General features: G+C 37.2%; 1 protein-coding gene across 3 annotated transcripts in view; it reads left to right on the forward strand.

The window, feature by feature from the left end:
- The window catches only part of VKORC1L1 (vitamin K epoxide reductase complex subunit 1 like 1), a 59,895-nt gene extending 46,662 nt beyond the window's left edge, over positions 1-13,233 (forward strand). For 2 of the 3 annotated variants that reach the window (XM_082432457.1, XM_082432456.1), the window contains exons 2-3: positions 5,476-5,585; positions 9,372-10,138. In XM_082432457.1, coding sequence (XP_082288583.1) covers positions 5,476-5,585; positions 9,372-9,598 — 337 coding nt within the window. In that variant the 3' untranslated portion in view covers positions 9,599-10,138. Of the gene's footprint in view, positions 1-5,475; positions 5,586-9,371 lie in introns of all 3 variants that reach the window. The other variant, XM_082432458.1, reaches the window with a different exon arrangement.
- Positions 13,234-13,371: the final 138 nt, after the last annotated feature.

Here is a 13,371-nt window from a genome sequence, read left to right on the forward strand (position 1 = left end):
TGTTTGAGGAACCTCCATACTGTTTTCCATAGTGGCTGCACCAATTAACATTCCCACCAACAATGTACAAGGGTTCTCTTTTCTCCACATCCTCACCAATGCTTATTTCTTGTCTTTTTGATAGTAGCCACTCTAACAGGTAATGAGGCGTTATCTCATTGTGGTTTTGATTTACATTTCCCTGATGACTAGTGATGTTAAATACCTTTTCATGTACTTGTTAGCCATCTGTGTCTTCTTTGGAAAAATGTCTATTTAGTTTCTCTGCCCATTTTTAAAATCAGATTGTTTGGTTTTTTGCTATTTTGTTGTATGAGTTCTTTATATATTTTGGATATTAACCCCTTATTAGATATATGATTTGCAAATATTTTCTCCCATTCAGTAGGTTGCCTTTTCATTTTGTTGATGGTTCCTTTTGCCCTGCAGCAGCTTTTTAGTTTGACGTAATCCTACTTGTTTATTTTTGTTTTTGTTACCTTTGCCTTTGGTGTTAAATCCAAAAAATCATTGCCTAAACTAATGTCAAGGAGCTTACTGCCTATGTTTTCTTCTAGGAGTATTATGGTTTCAGTTCTTACATTCAGGTCTTTAATCCATTTTGAGTTAATTTTTGTGTATGGTGTATATAGTGCTCTAGTTTCATTCTTTTGATGTGGCTGTCCAGTTTTCCCAGCACCCTTTATTGAAGAGATTATCCTTTCCCCATTTTATATTCTTGGCTCCTTTATCATAAATTAATTTACCCTATATATGTGGGTTTATTTCTGAGCTGTCTATTCTGTTCCATTGATCTATGTGTCTCTTTTTATACCACTGCCATACTGATTTGAATGCTGTAGCTTTGTAGTATAGTTGAAAATCAGAGACTGTGATGCCTCCAGCTTTGTTCTTCTTTCTCGACATTGCTTTGGCTCTTCAGGGTCTTCTGTGATTTCACAAAAATTTTAGGATTGTTTGTTCTATTTCTACTTTATCTCACCCCAGTTTTTAAAATTTTGTCTGACCTGTGATTTGTTTTTTGTTGGGGGGGGGGAGAATTGGTCAAAAGCAGTGATTTTCAAACTTTTTGATATCAGAACCCCTTTATATCTTTAATAATTATTGAATACCCCTAAAAGGTTTTGTTTGTGTGGGTTATATCTTTGTGGGGTTTATTTATTTATTTATTTTATTTTTGGCTGCGTTGGGTCTTCGTTGCTGTGTGCGGGCTTTCTCTAGTTGTGGCAAGCGGGGGCTACTCTTCGTTGTGGTGTGCGGGCTTCTCATTGTGGTGACTTCTCTTTGTTGCAGAGCATGGGCTTCAGTAGTTGTGCATGGGCTCAGTAGTTGTGGCTCACGGGCTCTAGAGTGCAGGCTCAGCAGTTGTGGCGCACGGGCTTAGTTGCGCCGCGGCATGTGGGATCTTCCCAGTCCAGTGATCGAACCCATGTCCCCCGCATTGGCAGGCAGATTCTTAACCACTGTGCCACCAGGGAAGCCCCTATATCTTTGGTATTTACTGTATTAGAAGTTACAAACTGAGAAATTATTTAAATATGTATTCATTCATTGAAACGTAATAAACCCATTACATGTTAACAAAATATTTTCATGAATAATAACTTTTTCCAAACACACACACACAAAATAGTGGAAAGACTTGCGTAGTTTCTCTTATTGCAAATCTCTTTAAAGCCTGCCATAAGATAAGACTGTTGGATTCTCACATCAGCTCCTATATTCAGTCTATTGCATTATCACATGTGATGCATGTAGCCTTTGGAAAACTCCCCTATACACTTATGAGAGAATGATAATGAAGGAGGCAAATAATGTCTTAGATTTATCCTCAGGGACCTAGGATACCCAAGTTGGAGAGCGATTAGTTTTAAGATTTGTTGTTTCTGGCAAAATTAGGAGTGTTTAGAAACCTTTCAACAATTTCTCATAATACCTTAGGGAAGAGGTATGGGTTGTTTATGCACTCAAATACAGAATATCCAAGGAAGTTACTATTTGGGTCAAAGATGAACCTTTTTTTAGAGTCAGAGATTAAAGAGGAGTTCTCATTTGCATAATCACTTTATTGATGTTATTCAATACTATACTGAAGCAAAATGAACATCTGTATAAGTAGTACTTTAAGAAAACATTTCTTTTTGCACCGTTGGTTAATATGCCGTCTTGTTCTGTAAAGTACTTGGGGCAACTCTGCAGATAAGTAGTATAATAGAGTTTTGAATATAGATGGGACAAGAAGAAAAAGGTTAGAAACTAAGATAAAGCCAAGCATAAAGTTAGCACATAAAATTTATTTCATACACTTTTGTATAGCTTTTAGAAGTGGGAGAAAACTACAGTATTTTCAAATGTTCCAACTTGAAAAAAAGATTCACTAAGGGTTTTTAATTACTCACACCATCCTTAGCAATTGTGAAGTATAGTGTCATTAATGAAAATCTGCTCTTATTCACCTTTCCTAGGAAAATAATCTTACGTAATGCCAGTCTACTTTGCTAGTGATTTCACTTGCTAACAGTTATTCCATCAGCCTTATCAAAGTTTATTAAGCGTTATTCAACTTTATTAATTGTATTTATCAAGGAATTAAGCTATTATTCTGTTCGGTTGAAAATGCTGGAATGGTAACTGCATTTTATAACTTAATGCAACATGAGAGAAAGAGCACAGCACTGTGATCCAGGAGACCAGAGATCTAATTTTGGTTCCGAGACTGGATTCCTACAAGCCTAGGCAGCCACATGCGTCTTGCTCATGGGTGGAGAGGAGTGTGGATTGCTGGAAAGCAACTAACAATTTAATTTGGGAGATGGAAGCACTCTATAGAATGTTGAGGTGTTTTTTTGTTTGTTTTTTTTTATGAAAGGTACTTACATTCTCACTTCACACTCCTGGAATTACTTCACACTCCAGAATTGCTGTACCAGGACTAGTATACCAGGATTACAATTTGTATTACCAGGGTTACTCAGGTGTATGTATTTGTCAAAATTATACAGTTAAGATTTGTGCATTAAATGTATGTACATTTTACCTTAAAAAAATCTAAAAATAATCATCAGGTGGTTGGGGGTAGAGGTGGAGATAAAACAAGAAAGGCACAATTTTCGAAACTGGGTGATAGGGACCTGAGGTTATTACACTGTTCTTTTCACTTTATGTATATACATTTGAAGCTTTCCATATCAAAATGTTTTTATTTTTTTTAAAGCAACGTTTTGGTCTACCATATTAGAAGGTCAAAAGATAGCATTTAGAACTGATAAATCAAGAAATAGCAGTGTAAGCATATTATTTAGAAACGTGGAAGTAAATAGAAGGGGAAAACAGTTAAAAGGCATCAAAGTGGTTGCCTATGGGGATCAGAGCTGAGTGTGGAGAGGCCTGGAGTAGGAAATAGCTCTATTTTGTTTTATAAGGCTTTTAGTGTTACTTGATTTTTAAACCTTATGCATGTATTACTTTGATAAAATGATGCATTCATTCTATGGATTACTGCTTTGCTTTCAAGGAAAATATCCACATGATCATATGTGAATAATTAGGCATAGACCAATGCTTAGAATATAAAAATTATGTTTATGTACGATAATTCTGGCACTATGCCCAGTTATTTCCAGTGCCAAAGTTGGTGATTTACATTTGAATTCCTACTTCAGATGAGCAGAGCTTCAAAGTGTGATTGCATAGTTTGTCCCTGCCCTCCTGCAGTTTGGTCTTTACACAATAGTCAAGAGTGATCATAAATAAGCTTATATTACTCTCCTGTTTAAAAGCCACTGAATGCCTTCCCATTGCAGTTAGAATAGAATTCAAACTCTTCATCATGGGCTACAAACAAGGCTATAAATTATATAAATGATGGAACGGTGCCTCATTCTCTTGCCACTCTCCCTCATCAGTGTCAGCCTTGATGGTCTTCTTTTACACACTCATAGCTCTTTCCAGGCCTTTGTACTTGCCATTCCTCATGAGATTGGCTGCTTCAGGATTTCATTCAGGATTTAATTCCTGAAAAAGGCCTTCCCTGACCATCTAGCTAGAGTAGCTCCTTCCACCCCTTCTCCGTCTAGAGCAGTGGTGCTGAGTGTGGTCCTCAGACCAGAAGCATAAGCATCACGTGGGAGCATTTTATTTTGTTTTGTTTGGAAATGCAGTCTTCCACCCCACCACAGACCAGCTGCAGTAAAATCTGCATTTTAACAAAACTCCAAGGTGATTGCATGCAGCTTAAAATTTTCAAAAGCTCTGATCTAGAATAACCCACCTTCTCAACTTTCCTGTTAATAGTGCATCCATTTCTGAAGATGTTAGTCATTTACTTGTCTATTACTTTTCCCTAAATGGAATATGAGCCCCACAAGGGCACCACTTTGACTTGTTCACTCTGGCTGGACAAGTCAGCACCTGACCCACTGTCTGCACCTGGAACACGCTCAATGAGTATTTGATGTGTAAAAGAATATACAAATATGATCGAGATTATTTTGTGTTCCTTGACGCATATAATTGTATAATAACAATCTTCATGGTTCTCACTTGCTTGTAAAATTGGGGTTATCTCCCAACATCATCATTATGAAGAGGTTTCACTCTCTTTCTTAGACACTAAAGTCGTGTGACTAGTAAAGAATCACTTATTTATCCTTATTTTCAGGTAGTTTGTCTTCAGAACCCAAGTTTAGATTTTATTGAGTAATTTGCTACAGACTGAAAACATTTTCTTTTTGGTATTTTAAAAAGCACTTTCATTCAGAGTTAAAGTTATTCTCAAAGGTTTTTATCCAAAGTAAATGTTAGTTTGATATTAGTATCAAATTTTATTAAATCAGAATTTAAATTTTAATAAGAAAATAAGATTCTGAAAATGTAAAGTCAAATGCAAAATTTTCAGTTAAACTGCAAATAAAAACTGATGGGGCAAATAACGTATCAACTTTTTACTCTTGAGATAAGATTCTAGGAAAGACATTAGTTTCTGATATTCTATCGTACATTTAAAGGTATGTTCCCAGGATATGTTTCCTCATGCATGTCCCGGTCAGGAAGCAACATTATGGTCTATGTACTTTGAATGAAGAAATAGGAGAGCTTACATCAGTGACTTTTAACTGGTGGTGATTTTGCCCCCAGGGGACATTTGGCAATGGCTGACGACATTTTGGGAGGCACAACTGGCAGCGGGGTGGAGGCCACGGATACTGCTGAACATCTTGTAATGCACTGAATAGCCCCCCACCACAAAGAAGCGTTTAGCCCAGCGTGTCAGTGGTGCTGCTGCTAAGAGACCCTGGCTTAAATCGAAAGAGCCCTTCCTCTGCAAATACTAATGCTGTCAGGAAAAGAGACTATATAGAAATGGGCAATTTAGAGATTCAGATGGGTATGTGGGCATGATATACTCAGATAATTCTACATTTTTTAAAATAGGAAAACTCAAGTATAGGGTTACTGGTTTTCTTTATTTTACAGATGGGGTCGAGGATTTGGTCTTTTGGGTTCCATTTTTGGAAAGGATGGTGTATTAAACCAGCCAAACAGTGTCTTTGGACTTATATTTTATATACTACAGTTATTACTTGGTAAGTATTTATACAGCAATACAAAAATAAGTTTGTTATATTTCATTTAGTACTTTGTGTCTTTGCCCTGATGTGTGTCTTTATATTAAATAAAAGCATATGTTAGTGATAGAACCACTGGTTTGTAATACATTTTGGTGTTGTGAAAACTTGGTTCACTAAGATTTTGACGAAGCTCATGCTGAACTTGGTATCTGTTGGTGTTTAATCAGGGATAGCAGCATCCCATGATGCCTAGGAAAAACAAGTCCCATTCAGGGAAATTATTACTCCAAACAGTTTGCCCTGGAAACCTTTTCCCTTATTATTTTGTATACTCTGTAACTATTTTAAAATATTATGCATCGAGAAAACATTAATGGTATATGATATTCAGTCATAATTCCATCACCTTTACATAGCCACTATTGCCATTGTAGTCTACTTTTTTCACTTAATTGTATGTGAACTCTTTTATATTGTCTATCCTCTTAAGTGTTTCGTTATTGTGAACATCAAGGCTTCAGATTTTTTAATATCCTAAATAACACTGCAGTGATCAACTTTGTTTAAGGTCCCCTTCTCATACCCCCTTCCCTCTTTGAATTATTTCTGCAAAATAAGTATCTAACTGTAGGATGAATGAATCAACAAACATAGATTTTTTTTTGGTATGGATTTTAATAGGTATAACCAAACTGCTCTTCCCTCAGTTGTCAGGTTTCCCCAAAGCTTCATCCATCCTCATTTTTTAAAGTTTTTTCTGTAAAATTTCTAATTCAGTAGTTATATATTAGTAGCCATTATTTTAATTTAACTGTATTTTAATTTACTTTTATTGCCAATTTAGTTATTGGGATCCTGATAATAGTACACTTCATATTTGTTACAGACATTTTACCCATTCTTTATCCTTTTTAATGTTAGTTTCGTGAGTTCTGATTGTACAAAAGTTTTCATACTTTTAGAGTTAAATCCATCCTTTTTTGTCCTTGCATTTCAGTTGTTAATATTTTATCCTGTTATCTGCCAGGTCTTCTGTCTAGCTGCAGTAGATTTATTACAAGGCAAATTGTGTATCAATTTTTCTCAATACTCCCTCATGTTTGCCCAATTCCATATCTGTATATCCTGCAGAAATATGAAAATATGCACAAGGATATTCACAGCAGTACAGTTTAAAATAGCAAAAAATTGGAAGTAGCTTAGCAAAACGTAATGGTTGAATAAATTAGGTTACAAGCATACTAGAAAATACTATGTAGCCATTGAAGGGAAAAGTAGGTGTACAAACCCTGGAAGATACAGACTAGTTTAGTGAAAAAAGCAAATTGTGGTATAATAGATGTAGGATAAGTATATGTTTATATATATGCATGTAAATGCACAGAAAATGGTGTGGTGGTTGGGGGCCAGGGTTGAGACTTTCACTTTTTATTTCATTTAATTGTTTTGTTTGGATTTCTAAAGAATATAAAGTATAAGCCCATATTAAAATAACCTAAGAAAAGCTTTGACTATGTTAATTCTTGGAGATAGGGGTTAAACAAATTTCTGTTTACAATATTTAATTTGTTAATTTCATTATATACACATTTTAAATCATGTGTATCATATGCATCTTTATAAATTTATTTTTAAATTTATTTTTATGTATTTATTTTTGGCTGCGTTGGGTCTTCATTGCTGCGCGCGGGCTTTCTCTAGTTGTGGCGAGCGGGGGCCACTCTTCGTTGTGGTGCGTAGGCTTCTCATTGTGGTGGCTTCTCTTGTTGGGGAGCACGGGCTCTAGGCACGCGGGCTTCAGTAGTTGTGGCTTGCGGGTTCTAGAGCGCAGGCTCAGTAGTTGTGGCGTACAGGCTTAGTTGCTCCGCGGCATGTGGGATCTTCCCGGACCAGGGCTCGAACCCGTGTCCCCTGCAGTGGCAGGTGGATTCTTAACCACTGCGCCACCAGGGAAGTCCCACATTTTATGCATTCACATGCATTTTTAGTGTCAGTGTCTTTACCACTGTGGCACATTTGAACTCCTCAAACATAGTTTTCCAGAGCACATCATCTTCACTCCCTTCTAAGTTGTTCGAGATACAGCCTTTTTTGGTTTTGTTTTGTTTTTTGTTTTTGGCCACGCCTCTCGGCTTGCGGGATCTTAGTTCCCCGACCAGGGATCGAACCCAGGTCACCGCAGTGAAAGCGACGAGTCCTAACCACTGGACCACCAGGGAATTCCCATCCTATTAGCTCTTTTAATCTGCACAACAGTCTTCGGAGGCAGTCATGATTATCATCACAGTTTTACAGTTAAGGAAAAGAGTTGCAGAGAGAGAGTAAATAACTCGCCCATATCATTTTGAAATTAACTTTCTTAGATAAAATTAAGGTGACAGAACTAATTTTTTTTTTTTTTTCCAGTTTTTGGCCATACGACACGGCATGTGGGACTCTAGTTAGTTCCCCAACCGGCGGTCGAACCCGCACCCCCTGCAGTGGAAGTGCGGAGTCTTAACCACTGGACCGCCAGGGAAGTCCCTGACAGCATTAATTTCTGAGGTTTTAGATGTTAGCATAGATGAGGTCAGCAAACTATGTTTTTTAGTAAAGGGCCAGATAGGAAATAATTTAGGCTTTTCTGACTGTTGCAACTTCTCAACTCTGTCACTCTAGTGCAAAAGAAGCCATGGACATTACATACATGAATAAGCGTGGCTGGGTTACGATAAATCTTTATTTACAAAAGCAGGTGGCATAAGTAATGCAACAGCATCTTAGTCTTAAACAGCCTTGTTAAAGCATCATATTCTCTAGTACTGACTGGTGTTGGAGCAAGTCGGCCCCCATGGCCAAGCTGCAGCCCACAGGCAACTTCTCATTCTACTTGCAGTGGGAATTTCAGCTTCTTAATTAACCTTTTCAAACCACTATCACCTTTTCTTATTTTTTCCTGTTTCTGTGATCCTTATCCATTACTTGCTGGGTAGGAGGGTATAGGTAGTTTAATATGCTCTGCTGTCTTCTCTGTCCTTGAAAATAAATGCACATGTTCTCAATACTGTTGGCTACAGGAAATTACAAAACAATACATGTGAAGATGTCAGATAGCATCAAAAATTCAGGCAAGCCTTTGTCTTGAGAACCAAGCTTAGCACACATAACTGCCTTTTTTCTTGATCTGGTTTGACCCACATGTGGCCAACTGGCCAAATGCGGTTTCTGTTATGCCCCAGGGTGAGCCCTTTCTGAAATGTTTATCATGATTTTTTTTTTTCTTCAGCAGCATATTGGTGTAATCATCTCCCATTATGGGTTTTTTTTTTTGTCTGAACATGGGAAAGCAAATTTTACTTTCCACAGGTGGGGAGTCCACCTATAGCGAAAAGGCCAGGGGGAGGGTCTCACCAAATGTGTCCTGCTTGGATGAGAAGGTTGTGGTCCTCATGTTACTTTATTCATTAGAGGAGGTAGGGCTGTCAGTTTTACAAATCTGCTCATTGCATAATGTGATTAAGAGACTGCATATTTTCTTTGTGTGCCTTAACTGAGGCTGGTTTATGAAATAAGTTAATATTTCATCTAGAATATTGACAAGTCAAAAATATTGCAGCTATAAAACTGGTATCCTATGTGCAGAGTCAACCTGCATAATCCTAACAAAATAGACCTGTAGTTTTTGTCCTCCAATTTCAGAATGTTTTGTTGTAAGATCAGTATTCCAACACTGCAGCAAATCACAAAATGTTACCTTTTAACTCAGAAACTCTCTCTCCAGTGTCAAGGTCTGATTGAGCCACATGTCTCTTTCTCTTGCAGGCCTGACAGCAAGTGCAGTTGCAGCTTTAATCCTCATGACGTCCTCCATCATGTCTGTAGTGGGGTCTTTGTACCTGGCCTACATCCTGTACTTTGTGCTGAAGGAGTTTTGCATAATCTGCGTCATCACATACGTGCTGAACTTCATTCTTCTTATCATCAACTACAAACGACTAGTTTACTTGAATGAGGCCTGGAAACGGCAACTGCAGCCCAAGCAGGACTAACCACCTGACGAACTCTTAACTGACAGTCTGAAGTCCCTTTTTCCATTAAGTTTATTTTGCAGCAGTTTGGTTGGTTTTTTTTTTGTTTTTTTTTTTTAATTCTTCACAACAGACACTTTCCCTAAGAATCTTAAACTGATTTTTTAAAATCCTGTAAATTAGAAGGGGCTCTAGCTATTTTCTGTGTCAATCTTCATTTTAAATATGGATACAAAAAAACAAAGAGGATACGCCGAGCCAATCAAAGACAAGCTTTAACTTTACTTTGGAGATGTTTCTGAAATAATAAATGCAGCCCTAGCCTCCTTCCCTCAACTGTAAAGTGAGCAACCATTGCTAGTAATTCTCTAATGTGTATAAATTAAATTTCAGCTATAACATATGTGATCATGACATGAAAATATTTTAGAATAGATACTGTATTAAATATTGCCATGTTTACAATATGTAATGTTTTTAGCTGATGGATTTAAACATGTAGATTCAACTAGAATCCATTCATGTGATATTTGTAAATAAAGGTAGAAATATTGGATCCATCCCTGCAGAACTTACTGTACAGTTTAGTTGAAGTGTAGCAATGAAGAAATGTCAGCTCAACGTTGACTGAAGAAATAGTGAAAATAGTTAAGTCCATACAGAGCATCTTGTGAAAAGCACTGAGAGCTTTGGGTCTAGCATTGACAGCAAAAATAATAGGGTGATTGGTTCCCTTTCATCTCCTTCCTCTGAAAGGAGGAAACTAAATTTGGACATTCAAGTCAAGCTTGTACCTAGTCATAAAACTGGATCAATTATAACATTACAGAATGAGTCATGTGACCAGACTTTCAAGTCCAAGGCCTTCAGGATACTAAAGATGGGAAAATGGGTAGATTTCTTTGAAGAAAAGCTGGAAATATTAATATGGCATTTTTAGGTAAAATCTCTTACAACAGTTGAATTTTCATGCAGATTATTTTCCTTAACATTGGTGCCAGTCAACCAAACAGTATTGACTTTGAAATCATCAGTATAAGCCCAGTCGCTCCAGAGTAGGATTGCTCTTGGGTAACTCTGTAGTGTTTTCCCTGTTTCTTTCTACACTAATTAACCAGACGTCTAGTTTAATTGTTTTAGAGTCAGATACTGGATTTGTAAACTTTAGGGCTGACATGCTGCTCAGTTTGCTTAACTGGGAGGAGTACTAAAGGTAGAAATATCTCAAGGTGAAATACAGTACTCTTTCTAATAACTACCCAAATGCAGAGTTTTTGAAAGTGATCTGAATAAACCCAAATGAAATAGTGACAGTATGTTTCTATGGTTAACATCTTATATCAGATTGTTCAAAGTGCCTTCTGTCTTAAATCTCAAACCAAATATTTTGTGTGTTGAACTTGGGCAGAAGTGTCCTTCCTTCCTTTCTTAGCATGAAGTAGAAAACTTGCATTCTATAGAAAGGTTCTGTATGATCATTTTATTCCTTAGATTGAGAAGTAGTAGCCATGTTTTTGCTTCCAATTCCATTCATCATTATGTTAAAAAGAGACCGGTAACTTTTGAGTGCTTTATTTGCCTTCTTTTGAAGGGAGGGGACAGGCTCTGCTCTGTAAACTGTAACGTGCAGAGTCAGCAACTGTTCAGCAGTTTCCAACTAACTGTCATAATTGATGCAATGTATTCTTCTGGCCCAAGGCAGGTATAAAATCTGAGTTGTAATGTACTTTCAACCAGTTTAAACCAGTTTTGTAAAAGATAGCTTAATTCAGATTTCATCAAGGCTTATGTTCTCCCAAGAATGTGAATATTTCAATGCCTGTTTTATTATCTATGTATTGTTCTTGTTTCTATAGTTAAAGAACTCTAGAAAGCATTGATTAGATGTCTGATATTTATGGAGAAACAAGTCCTAACGCTGGAGAACCGTGCAACAAGGTTGCAGTGCTTCCCACCTACCCAGCAGTTTACTGCTTCTCTTTTCTCCGCTAGAGTGGAACTGGCTTCACGGTGAAGACTTCGTGGTATATATAACTCTGGTCGTGCTAAACAAGTTCCTCGTGTCCCAATTTAAAATTGTTTTTCACCATATTTTGTATCAATCAGCAGAGTAGAGTTAAAGCTTGTCTTGATGTTGCGTTCTTGCGAACATCTTCAACTCTTACATGAGAGAACGTCAGTGTTCAGCCAGACCCTTCGAGTTTTTCCTTTGCTTTTCTAAGCCTTGGGGAAACCACTATTTCAGTTGTAGAAAAATTGTTGCCACATTCCTATGACCCCAGAATTAATATCCTTCTTTTCACTGGGTGATGACCACGTGCTGCCTGAAATACCAGCGTGGTGACACCCGTATCGCTGTAAGCAAAGGACCTGCCCCTGTCCCCCGCGCCCCACCCCCCCCATGCGTGTGATTTGGTATTTTTGCCCGGGAAGAATTTAGGCTTCCCTCTACATCCTCAATTACATCCCAGAAGAGGGGGAAAACCCCATGTTATAAAATCTGAGGGCTATTTTGACTATTTTAGACAGAATATTTAAACACTGCAACATTATTAGCCACCAATGTGGAAGAACAGATTAGGGAAGAAATTGAATTTCTGCTTCTTGGTTTTCAAAATGATTTGTAACAATGAAGCCTCTTATCTACTTGACAGTCCTATCATTTGAAGAAATAAGAGAAGTTGTGGTTAGATGATAAATTCTAGGAAATCTAGGTGGTCTGGAGGGTTTGGTATTTTTCACTGCAGCTAGTTGCTATCAGTGAGGGTAAACGTCTGGTGAAATAACTCAGGTTTAACTAGCTGTGTGCCAGGAATTACTTTTACTTGATGTATAGAGCCTCTCCTTAAATCCATTACTTCTAAGGATGTTGAAAGCATTGACTATTTTCTTACAAAGAGACAAAGATCTATCATTTGGTACAAGAGATCCTTGGACCTACTAGGTAGGATACAGGACCAAGACTACAGTGAAATTAAAACTGTTAGTTGGCTTTAGTTTTCTTGTATTTCATTTATTTTTAAGACTATCAGCAAAAGTGCAAAGTTGTCTTCAGCAAAGCTTGACACCAATGAATGCTGACAGATCTTGTCCTGAAAAATCAGTATTGAACAAATGCCAACAAGAAGCCCACTATCATTTTTGGTAACCTATTTGGGAAGGAATACCTAATATTCAGTCTTTGTCCTCGTGTATTTCTCCCCAACAGGCAAGCACTGGTGAAACATTTCTATTCAGATATTTTAGGCAGCACTTATGATTCCTAATTTGTGAGAGCTACCCTTCAATAAATCAAAGGGGGCGGGGGTAGGCGTCCAGGCTACTTGGTTAAACATTTTTTTCGACAAATTAGCCCAGAAAAGGTGAAATGTTTTGTTATAAAACTATTAAGCATGGCCTAAGTATTAGGTGTATGATCTGTATAGTACGTTCCATCAAAAATATTTATTACTAGTGCTTTAAGCTCCAGAGTAAACATTCATTTAAAATGGAGTTCACTGGGCAGATTTCCCCTTTAATATAGATAGAAATATTCTTTATCAGAGACTTAGGACACAGTTTTGCTAACTGGTAAAAACAAATGTAAATATGTAAGAATGTTTATTTGTTGCACATAACTTTTTGGTATAAAATAAATGTAGAAGTTACCTGTGGAAGTTGTGCTGCCCTCATTCTTATACTGCAGTATTGCATTTCAAAAAAGCAGCAGAAATGAATTCAGTCTTATAAATTATTCTTGAAATTGTTTCTGTAGCTTCATTTCTACAGGTGTACTGAGTTGATTCTTCTTCTCT

The sequence above is a fragment of the Balaenoptera physalus genome (genome assembly GCF_965194825.1).
Source record: "Balaenoptera physalus genome assembly, chromosome: 16".
Lineage (NCBI taxonomy): Eukaryota > Metazoa > Chordata > Mammalia > Artiodactyla > Balaenopteridae > Balaenoptera > Balaenoptera physalus.